This window comes from Panulirus ornatus, chromosome 36 (assembly GCF_036320965.1).
Source record: "Panulirus ornatus isolate Po-2019 chromosome 36, ASM3632096v1, whole genome shotgun sequence".
Classification (NCBI taxonomy): Eukaryota; Metazoa; Arthropoda; class Malacostraca; order Decapoda; family Palinuridae; genus Panulirus; species Panulirus ornatus.
Genome location: NC_092259.1, coordinates 14,765,089 through 14,777,528, shown reverse-complemented (window position 1 = coordinate 14,777,528; position 12,440 = coordinate 14,765,089). Strand labels below are relative to the sequence as shown.

The 12,440-nt window shown below is 40.5% G+C and overlaps 1 protein-coding gene across 15 annotated transcripts in view; it reads left to right on the top strand.

Annotated features, from left to right (window-relative positions):
- The window catches only part of LOC139760399 (uncharacterized), a 216,838-nt gene that overhangs the window by 168,505 nt on the left and 35,893 nt on the right, over positions 1-12,440 (top strand). For all 15 annotated transcript variants that reach the window (XM_071683539.1, XM_071683547.1, XM_071683535.1 and 12 more), the window contains 2 exons: positions 4,955-5,110; positions 10,844-10,915. In XM_071683539.1, coding sequence (XP_071539640.1) covers positions 4,955-5,110; positions 10,844-10,915 — 228 coding nt within the window. The remainder of the gene's footprint in view (positions 1-4,954; positions 5,111-10,843; positions 10,916-12,440) is intronic.

The window sequence follows — 12,440 nt, the reverse complement described above, 5'->3', positions numbered from 1 at the left end:
TGGAACTCCTATCCCTTCAGACATATCCATTTTTGCTCCCCGAGATAACTTTCTCTCCTTCCACACATTCTTCATTGCTTCCAGAACCTTCACCCCTTCCCCAACCCTGTGACTCACTTCCGCTTCCATGGTTCCATTTGATGCTAAGTCCGCTCTCAGATATTTAAAACGCTTCACTTCCTCCAATTTTTCTCCATTCAAACTTACATCCCAATTAACTTGTCCCTCAACCCTACTGAACCTAATAACCTTACTCTTATTCACATTCACTCTCAACTTTCTCCTTTCACATACTTTTCCAAACTTGTCACCAACTTCTGCAGCTTCTCACTCGTATTCTGTGAATGTCGTAGAAGGTGACTAAGAGGGGTGGGAGTGGGTGGCTGGAAATCCTCCCTTCCAGTATTACTTTCTTAAAGAAGGAGCAGAGCAAGGAGCCAAGTGAGGAATTTTCCCTGTAAGGCTCAGTCATCTGTTCTTGATGCTGCCTAACTTATGTGGGAAATGATGAGCATGTCTGACAAAAAAGATTTATGAATGGAATATACCCCGAATCCGGAAGCTCATTTCCTGCTAGGTGATAATCGTATTGAAGCCATCATTTGCTGTATCCCATGCTCATTACTTCACCTTTGCTTGAGTTAGATTTCATCAACCACATTTCAGACCAACTTTGGAGTCTATTTAGGTCCCCTCATACACTAATGCAGTCCCAATTGCTTTTCACTTCTCTTATGACTTTTGCATCATCTGCAAACATATTCAGGTAGGATTCCCCACTTTCAGTTAAATCGTTAGAATAGACCAAGAAGAGTAATGGTCCCAGAACCAACCCCTATATCACTGCACTAGTCACCTCAACACATTTGGAAAAGGCTCTTCCAATATGAATCATTTGTTCCTTCCTGCTGAGATAATCTTCAAACCATCATAAGAGTTTGCCACCCTATTCCTGCCTGGTGATCCAGCTTCTTAAGAGAAGTGGCAGGAGGTCAAGAGGAAGGTGCAGGGATTGAAAAAGAGGGCAAATGAGCATTGGGGTGAGCAAATATCAGTAAACTTCAGAGATTGAGATGTCTTGGAAGGAGGTTGATAGAGAAAAAAACAAAATAGCATTGGGAACATAGCTAAAGAGAGCAAATGGGGAAGTTGTAACAGGTAGTGATGAGGTAAGGAGGAGATTGAGTGGGTATTTTGAAGGATTGTTGAATGTGTTTCATGATGGGCTTGTAGATGTATTGTGTTTTGGTTGGGGTTGTATGCAAAGTGAGAGATTCATGGAGAGTGGTTTAGAGAAGAGAGAAGAGGTGGTGAAACCCATGTGTAAGATGAAATGTGTCAAGGTGGTTGGAGTGGATGGTATTGCAGTTGAATTTATTAAGAAAGTGGATGACGTGTATATGTGGATGATATTGAGAGGGCAAATGAGAGTTGGGGTGAGAGAGTATCATTAGATTTTTGGGAGAATAAAAAGATGTTTTGGAAGGAGGTGAATAAAGTGCGTAAGACAAGAGAACAAATGGGAACATCGATGAAGGGGGCTAATGGGGAAGTAATAACAAATAGTGGTGATGTGAGAAGGAGATGGAGTAAGTATATTTAATGTATGTATTACTCATGGTGAGGTGCCTGAGGATTGGTGGAATGCATGCATAGTGCCATTGTACAAAAGCAAAGGGGATAAAAGTGAGTGCTCAAATTACAGAGGTATAAGTTTGTTGAGTATTCCTGGGAAATTATATGCGAGATATTGATTGAAAAGGTGAAAGTATATACAAAGCATCATATTGGGGAAGAGCAGTATGGTTTAAGAAGTGGTAGAGGATGTGTGGATCAGGCGTTTGCTTTGAAGAATGTATGTGAGAAATACCTAGAAAAGCAGATGGATTTGTATGTAGCATTCATGGATCTGGAGAAGGCATATGATAGAGTTGATAGAGATACTCTGGGGAAGGTATTAAGAATATGTGGTGTGGGAGGCAAGTTGCTAGGAGTGAAAAGTTTTTATTGAGGATGTAAGGCATGTGTACGAGTCGCAAGAGAGGAAGGTGATTGGTTCTCAGTGAATGTCGGTTTGCGGCAGGGGTGCGTGGTCTCCATGGTTGTTTAATTTGTTTATGGATGGGGTTGTTAGGGAGGTGAATGCAAGAGTTTTGGAGAGAGGAGAAAGTATGCAGTCTGTTGTGGATGAGAGGGTTTGGTAAGTGAGTCAGTTGTTGTTCACTGATGATACAGCACTGGTGGCTGACTCTTGTGAGAAACTGCAGAAGCTGGTGACTGAGTTTGATAAAGTGTATGAAAGAAGAAAGCTGAGAGTAAATGTGACTAAGAGCAAGGTTATTAGGTACAGTAGGGTTGAGGGACAAGTTAATTGGGATGTAAGTTTGAATGGAGAAAAACTGGAGGAAGTGAAGTGTTTTAGATATCTGGGAGTGGATTTGGCAGCAGATAGAACCATGGAAGTGGAAGTGAGTCACGGTAGGGGAGGGGACGAAAGTTCTGGGAGCGTTGAAAAATGTGTGGAAGGCGAGAACATTATCTCGCAAAGCAAAAATGGGTATGTTTGAAGGTGTAGTGGTTCCAACAAAGTTATATGGGTGCGAGGCATGGGCTACAGATAGAGTTGTGCTGAGGAGGGTGGATGTGTTGGAAAGGACATGTGGCGTGAGGTGGTTTGATTGAGTAAGAAATGAAAGGGTAAGAGAGATGTGTGGTAATAAAAAGAGTGTGGTTGAGAGAGCAGAAGAGGGTGTTTTGAAATGGTTTGGTCACATGGAGAGAATGAGTGAAGAAAGATTGACCAAGAGGATATATGTGTCAGAGGTGGAGGGAATAAGGAGAAGTGGGAGACCAAATTGGAGGTGGAAGGATGGAGTGAAAAAGATTTTGAGTGATCGGGGCCTGAATATGCAGGAGGGTCAAAAAGGTGTGCAAGGAATAGAGTGAATTGGAACGATGTGGTATACCGGGGTTGACGTACTGTCAATGGATTGATCCATGGCATGTGAAGTGTCTGGAGTAAACCATGGAAAGTTTTGTGGTGCCTGGATGTGGAAAGGGAGCTATGGTTTCGGTGCATTATTACATGACAGCTAGAGACTGAGTGTGAACGAATGTGGCCTTTGTTGTCTTTTCGTAGTGCTGCCTTGCATGCATGCAGGGGGTTGTCATTTCATGTGTGGTGGGGTGGCAATGGGAATGAATAAAGGCAGCAAGTATGAATTATGTACATGTGTATATGTGTATATGTCTGTGTATGTATATACATATATACGTTGAAATGTATAGGTATGTATATGTGTGTGTGTGGACATGTGTATGTTTATACATGTGTATGTGGGTGGGTTGGGCCATTCTTTCATCTGTTTCCTTGCGCTACCTCGCTAATGCGGGAGACAGCAACAAAGTATAATAAATGAATATTGAGATGCGTGAGGATTAACAGAATGCATGTTTAGTGCCATTGAATAGAGGCGAGGGGGATAAATGTCAGTTTTCATACTTCAGAGGTATAAGTTTGAGTATACCAGTAAAGTCGTATGGGAGGGTATTGACTGAGAGGGTGAAGGCATGTACAGAGCATCAGATTGAGTAGGGAAGGTGTGGTTTCAGAAATGGTAGAGGATGTGTGGATCAGATTTTTGATTTAAAGAATGTATGTGAGAAATATTTTGAAAAACAGATGGATTTCTGTGTGGCATTTATGGATCTGGAGACTTATGGTTGATAGAGATGCTTTGTGGAATGTTCTGAGAAGATATCATGTTGGAGGTAGGCTGCCAGAAGCGGTGAGAAGTTTTCATCAAGGGTGTAAGGCTTGTGTAAGAGTAGGAAGAGAGGAATTGTTCCAAGAGAAGGTTGGTCCTTGGCAGGTGTTTGTGTTGTCACCATGGTTGTTTAATTTGTTTATGGATGGGATAGTGAGGGAGGTAAATGCAAAAGTTGTAGAGGGAGGAGCAAGTATGCAGTGTGTTTAGGATGAAAGGGTCTTGGAAGTGAATCAATCAGCTGTTAGCTGTTTGTTGATGGTACAGCACTGGTAGCAGATTCAAGTGAGAAAGTGCTGAAGTTGGTGACTGAGTTTGGAAGAGTGTGAAAGCAGGAAGTTGAGAGTGAATGTGAATAAAAGCAAGGTTATTAGGTTCAGCAGAGTTGAGGGACAAATTAGTTAGGGTGTAAGTTTTAATGGAGAAAAGCTGGAGGAATTGAAGTGTTTTAGATATCGGAAGTGGACATGGCAGCAAATGAAACCATCGAAGTGGAAGTGAGTCATAGGGTGGGGGGTGGGGGAGAAGGTTTTGAGAATGCTGAGGAATGTGTGGAAAGTGATAGTTATCTGGAAGAACAAAAATGGGTATGTTTTAAGGAAAATCTGTCCCAACAGTAATATATGTATTGTGTTGTGCATAGGAGGGTGTGGGAATGAAATGTTTGAGGACAATATGTGGTATGAGGTGGTTTGATTAAGTAATGACAGGCTAAAAGAGATGTGTTGTAATAAAAAGAGCATGGTTGAGAGAGTAGAAGAGTGTTTGCTTAAATAGTTTGGAAATATAGGGAGAATAAGTGAGGAAAGGCTGACAAAGAGGATATTTGTGTCAGGAATGGAGTGAACAAGAACAGAGACCAAATTGGAGATGGAAGGATGGAGTGAAAAAGATTCTAAGCGATTGGAGCCTGAACATGCAGGAGGGTATAGGCGTGCATGGGATTAGCGATTTGGATCGATGAGGTATGCTGAGGTTGATGTGCTGTCATTGGACTGAACCAGGGCATGTGAAACATCCAGGGTAAATCAAAGAAAGTCCCTGGGACCTGGATGTGGTGGATAGGGAGCTGTGGTTTTGGTGCATTACACATGACAGCTCAAGAATGGATGTGAACGGATGTGGGAAACTTTGATGAAGTATGAAAGAAAGGTGTGTTAAGAACTATTATCCACATATTGCTACAGGTGTCTGGTCTGGAGGGAAGGCTACTGGAGGCACAAACAGAGGCACACCGGATGGAGTCAGAGGCTTCTCACCTGCGCACCAAGGTGGCCATGCTTTCTACCCAGCTGGCTCATGCTCACAAGCACAATATGTACCCACAGTCCCACACTGACAAGGTAAGGTACACCTAATTATTTTTTATTGCTACACAGTTAACAGGATACTTAGAATTACAGCTTCTATGGTTATGATCTTTATTTACATTTTGTTTTCATTCAGCTTTCTAATTGATTCACCCAGAATCTTGTGCGGTAAAGAAGACAGTTATACAGTTGAGACATTATAACAGTATTAATATTAATGATGGTAGTAATGATGATGATGATAGTAATAATAATAAGAATGATAAGGATGATAATAATGATAATATCAAGGTGGGGGAGGGGTTGAAGGTCCTAGGAGCACAGAAGAATCTGTGGAAAGAGATGACATTATCTGAGAGGGCAGAAATGGATATGTTTTAAGGAATAGTTGTCCCAACAATATTATATGGGTGAAAGGCATGGGCTACAGATGAGGCTTTGTGGAGGAAGGTGAATTTATTGGAAATGAAAAGTTTGAGGACAATTTGTGGTGTGAGGTGGTTTAATTGAGTAAGTAATGAGAGAGTAAGAGAAATATGTAGTAATAAAAAATATGGTTGAGAGAACAGAAGAAGGTGTACTAAAATGGTTTGGACATATGCAGTGAATGAGTGAGAAAGGTTGACAAAGAGGATGCATGTGTCAGAAGTGGAGGGAACATGGAGAATGGGGAGACCAAATTGAAGACGGAAGGATGGAGTGAAAAAGATTTTGAGCAATCAGGGCCTAAACATGCAGGAGGGTGAAAGGCATGCACAGGATAGAGTGAATTGGAACAATATGATATACTGGGGTCAATGTGCTGTCAGTGGACTGAACCAGAGCATGTGAAGCATCTAGAGTAAACCATGTAAAGTTCTGTATGGCCTGGCTGCGGATAGGGGGCTGTGCTTTCGGTGCATTACACATGACGGCAAGAGAATAGATGTGAACAGGTGTGGCCTATCTTTGTCTGTTCCTAGTGTTTCCTTACTAACATGGGAAATGGTGATCAAGTATAAAACGAAAAATGATCTCATACACAACTGCTTCTTTCACTTGAGCAAAGTATTATCTGGAACAAGTAAAGAATGACCACACTCATCCACTCTTTAGCTGTCATGTTTAATGTACTGATACCTGAACCACAGCCAAGTTCCACAGATTATTTCGTGGTTTACCTTGACCACTTTATATGCCCAGGTTCAGCTGACTGACAGCATGTCATCCTTTATATACTACATTCTGCCTCCAGTGTTCCTCTTATGTTTGTTAACGTTTAGGAACTGATATCCAAAAGCCTTTATCACTGCATTCTTCCTTCTCCCTCTTAGTTTTCCCCTCTCTGTTCCTCCCTTCACAAATTGGGCAGTGAATGTTACATGCTAGCCCTGCCATCGTGGCAAAATCTCATCACCAGTACTTGTCGGTAGGTAGCTACATTTTTTGAAATACAGATTCTTTTAGTCAGTCTTTCTCTGCTTTTCCTTTCCACAAGTCTGAACCATTTCGTCACACCAAGGTCAACTCTTGCATTAGACTGTTTTCTTTTTATCTATCTATATCTCTGATGCTCGTTCCGCCTAGGAACTTCCATCGAGGAGATGGCCATGGCAAAAGAGTTTTCACTTATCCCTAACCTTACATGCATCCCTTTTATGTACAGTTTCTTGCATTCTTCCCCCCTTGTCTCTTACTATAACATCAATCTTAAACTGTCATTCACTGCATGATCGACCAACCTTTCACCTTATATTGTCCTAAGGCATTTCATTTCCAGTACATTCATCCTCTTCCATTCTTTTGTACTCATAGCCCAAGACTCACATTCACACATTACTGTTAGGACTTCTATACTCTATAAATACTCATTTTTTTTCCCCAAACAGACTCTCTGACTTATTTTTCCACATTCTACTCAGTGTACCATAGGATCTTACCCCACTCTCCCACCCTATGAATTACTTCAGCCTACATGGTTCCATTTGCTTCCAAGTCCACTCTCACGTAGGATCCTAAAGCACTCCATTCCTTCCACATCCTCCCTATTGAAACTTATTTCCCTGCTGCACCTCATTATTTACATATATTCACATTTGCTTTCACTGTTCTTCTTGCACACTCTTTGCCAAACTTTATCATCAGTTTCTGGAGTTTCTCTGTGGAATCTGTCACCAGAGCTGTGTCATCTGCAAGCATCCTCCCAACTCCAGTATACTGTAGACTTGCTTTTTACTCTAAGGCCCTTACATTCTCCTGCTTCATTTGTCTGTCCATAAACAGATTTAACAACCTTGGTGAATTCTTCCATCCTTGATGAACTCACCACCAAAAACCATTCACCATCCTCCCTCGCTATTCACACAAATGCCTCACTCTCACTGCATTTGGTAGTTTCTGTCTACCTCATTTATATGTGTAGTACCTTGCTTTGGGCCTCTCTTTGACTCTTTCAAATACTGTTGCCAGATCTATGAATGCCAAATACAATTCACTCCCATTTTTCAAGTATCTGTCATGCACAGTCATGAAAGCAAACACCTGGTTTACACACCCTCTATATCCCCTGAAGCCACACTACTCCATATATCCTCTTCCTTCCCAGAAGTTACACTTCTGCTCAGTCAGATATTGATTGCATATCATGACCATCTTAATCACCACCCTCCAAAACACCCTACTGGTTTTGTACTCAACAAACATATACCTCTGTAATTTGAATGTTCACTTTTTTCATCTTGCCTTTATGTGTTTTTCTTCTTGCGTTTATATACATGGATCCTTCCATTCCTCTGCACCTCACTTTGGGCCAAACAAATGCTGAATAGCCTGACTGAACCAGTACACACCTCTGTCAACTCTTCAGAAACAATCCCATCCACTCCTGTAGCTTTGCTGCACTTTATCTTACACAAGGCTTTCACTGTCTCATTTTTTTTCCATACCATTTATCAATACTGTCACTTCCCATGTCACCTCTTCCCAAACATAACACATCCACCTCCCTCTCATCTAACACTGTTAACTGTCCTTCAAAGTACTTTGTCTCTTTTTTGCCTCCTCTTTGCCTATTACCACTTTTCCTTTTGCTACCCTTATTGTTGTTCACATTCTTGTTCACCTCATACAATTCACCTCCTTCCAAAACATTTTCTTATTCCCTTAGAAGGTCACTGATATTTTCTCAACCCATCTGTGATTTGTCCTTGTTTTCAGTTCAAATTCTTCTCTTGACACTCTGCTGTTTTCTCTTATACACTTCCCAACTACTTGCACTCCATCCCTACAGATACAATCCATACACCTCTTCTTTTGCATTAGCAGTTCAACTTCTTCCTTCCATCTTTCATTTCCTTTTCTCATACCCTTCACACCTCTCCTCCTTTTGGATGTCACACACTTCACACACATATGTAAGCTCTGTTTCCTTAAATGCCTACCACCTCTCTCCTACACCCCTTCTTTCATTTACTTTCATTCAATGACTTCACTCAATCTCCATTGGTATCTCTGCAGAAAGGCTTCTTTTCCAAGCGCACTCACATTCGTCAACTTCATACATGCCATTTCCTATTTTCCTAAAACCACTACAGACTCACACATGTTTCACAGAGAAATGATTAGACATACTACCTGCCACCCTTTCAGCATGTTTACATCCATCGACCACTGTTTTGCTAACCTGTAACTAGCACAGTCCAGTTATGCACATTGATTCCCAACCATACTCACCCAAATGTACTTATAGATGCATCCTCTGGTAAAGAAACTACTGTTTTCCCAATCACCAATCCTCTTTTAGCACAGAACAGGCTCTTCCCTGTTTTACCCTTAAGGGGCTCCAGCCATACACATGGTTTGCTGTGGAAAGACTGTAGACATACTTGTATGGATATAATTTTCTTGCCATCATCTGAATTGAAGTTGGTATATAAAGATGTCTTTGGTCACAAGCAGTTATAATTAGATGTACATGTATAAATGTCCTCTTCTTACCTTCATGTAGATTGGAATTGTTATAAAGAGATGTCATTTGTCACAAGTCATTACAGTAAAAAATTCTAGCATGTCAGTTACCCATATGACATGATAGTTGTTGTTTGGCCATGGGTGTAAGGAAGCTGTCCTAACTTGTACAGCTGCCTTCTCCTAACATCATTTAAGTTGGAGTGCATTTTTATTGGTATATAGAGATGCCGTATGTCATAGACAACTACACCTAGCACTGGGGAAGAATTCTTGTGTCTCGGTTACCCATGTAACATGATGAGGACATAGGTAAGTTAATGGCCTGTTAGACTTGGGGCTGATTGATTGAAATGGGCTATGGTTAGATGTTCATGTTCATTATTTTATGTATAGGTTTCTAAGTATGAAACGTGGGTCAATAAATTAATTAAAAAATGTTTGAATTGTGTTTCAGGTTACAACAATGCATATATCATGGTTCTGATAACATTGTGGTACTATACTAGATTTTAGATTGGAACGTTGGTTAGAAGTAATAGGAAGGAACATTAAGGTATGAACATTAGATAGTTGTAGTAATAGGTTAGAACATTAGGTAGGAATAGTCGGTAGGAACCTCAGGTAGAAGCCTCTAGGAAACACTGCTTTAGGGTTGCCCTCTGCCAGTGGCCTGTTAAAGGTGAAGCACAAAAAGGCTAAGAAGGGCACTGGAGTTAACAAGTAATGTAGACTCTTTTGCCATCTTCACCCCCTCTAGAGACTTCCCAAAGGGAATGGGCATCAAAGATATATATAGATGGATAGACTGCATCGGATTCTTACACACATTATATTGCCATACATGAACCAAAAGTTGTACAGTTACTGTACAGGGATACCCCATTGAAAGCTGCCCCTTTGAAGGCTGATTCATTATAGAGCTCTTAGTTTTTTCTTAGTTAAGATATTTACTTTGGACCTCTTGTTATTCCTTTTTTCTTCTTTTTGGTAATTCCATAATATAGTGAGAAGCTGATAAATCAGATGGTCTAGTTGCATCCACCATTTTTGTTTTATGTTTGCTTAGCCAATGATAAGTGATATATGTAGATGTAAGGTAACTTCCTTGCTGGTTTTCATATGGAAATAGTCATTAGTTGAGAAATGCACAAATCTTTGAGCAGACATTCATATCATAGATAGGTCGCCTGATCTTCTAGTTGACATTCAGACCAGTTCTGTTAAAGCTGCTTAATCAAGCTGATGTTTATGCCATTTATGGACAGTTAAACTAATATGACAACTTTTAAAATGAACACTTTGTGATCATTTACCAGCTATACTTATCTGTCATCATCCATACTACTGTTTAGATTTATTCAGTCACAGTAATTCATGAGATCATGTACAGTTTGTTGATCATAAATTAATGTAACACCTGAAGGGAAATGTCATGTATTGTGTAGAACATAAGAAAAAATGCTCTCTATATATAAATGTTGAATATTTTAAATGAACTTTGGATGAACCTGATTCTTGGCTTGCTAACATTGTAATAAGAGAGCAGTTAGGTAGTGCAAAGTTTTTTTTGGGTTACTCCTTGATGACTTGTCACCGTTGATTTACTAGCAAGTTTTACTAGGAGTAACAGAATCTCTTACTGGAGTAGAACATTGTGGAGATAGTGATCACTAACTACATACTTAAGTTTTACAACTTGACACATGTAATCAGTTGTGGTTGTCTATGCTTTTTTATTGTGAACCTGATCCAGTACAATAGTGGCATTACTTGTGTTGAAGGGGAAGTGTATGTGTGATGTGCTCCCATTCTCCCCAGATGGAGGTCTTAGAAAGCGAGGTGTCACGGCTGAAGGGTGAGCTGTCAGCCAAGGAGGAGCAGCTTAAACAGGTACTGTCCTCAAAACTACATCTCTACAGTGGCCTGTTTATACCATTGCAGCTAAAACGCTGGTACATCAACAAAAAGAAAAAATAATGGAAATAAAATGGATCATGATATCCATGCTAACAGTAATAACAATAATGAAATTACTACGACTACTACTACTACTTCATTGTCTTTTTTCTTTAGAGGCCCCTTGCCTACAAGGGTTTTGCCAACAATGGTTTTGAGTATACCCATTAAAATTTATGAATACCATTTTTACCAACCATGGCATCAAATTTTGAGTATCCACAACTTTCCATGGCACCTCCAAAATTCTATCCATGCATTGAAGCAGTCTAATGTAGTTATGGGGTGCTTGTGGCCCAGCATGGCAGACCCCCATTTCCAGGTAAAGGGAGGAGTGTCATAACCAGACGGTGCCATTAGGATGAGCATCAAGATAGCCTTTTGTGTGACAGTTGCCTGGCTGCTTTGTGGGACTTTGGAGATGCAGCATTAATAGTGACATACTGCCATATGAAATTATGATTTTACACATAATTGCTTTATACTTTCATTGAATAAGCATTTTGTTTTTGAAGTAAAACATGCTTATTTTTAACTGTGAAGTGTTCATCATAGGACTCAAGTTATGTATTTTAAGTCATTCTCCAAACCCTACATTTGCTATAGGCCCTATACCTTGCCAACCATGGTTTTGCCAACCACAGGGTCTTCCACAAATGTAACCCAGTGGTTGGCGAGGGTGGGTGGTGACACAATATTACCATATCTATGACTTCTACTAATACTGCTTCTAATGATAATGATAAAAAGAGTGTGGTTGAGAGAGTAGAAAAGGTTGTGGTGAAATGGTCTGGACATATGGAGAGAATGAGTAAGGAAAGATTGACAAAGAGGATATATGTGTTGGAGGTGGAGGGAACAAGGAGAAGTGGGAGACTAAATTGGAGGTGGAAGGATGAAGTGAAAAAGATTTTGAGTGATCGGGGCTTGAACATGCAGGAGGGTGAGAGGTGTGCAAGGAATAGAGTGAATTAGAATGATGTGGTATACTGGAGGTCGATGTGCTATCATTGGACTGAACCAGGGCATCTGGGGTAAACCATGGAAAGGTCTGTGGGGCTTGGATATGGATTGGGAGTTGTGGTTCCAGTGCATTACACATGACAGCTAGAGACTTAGTGTGAACGATTGTGGCCTTCTTTGTCTGTTTTCTTGGTGCTACCTCACTGATGCAGGGGGTAGCGGTGTTGTTTCCTGTGGGTCAGGGTGGCACAGGGAATGGATGAAGGCAAGTGAGTATGAATATTTTCATGTGTATTTATGTATATGTCTGTGCATGTGATGTATATGTGTATATGTTGATATGTATATGTATGTATATGTATATATATAAGTGAGAAAGAATACTTTCCACGTATTCCCCAAGTGTCGTAGAAGGCGACTAAAAGGGTCTAGAGCAGGGATCTAGAAACCTTCCCCTCCTTGTATTGTAACTTTCTAAAAGGGGTAACAGAAGAAG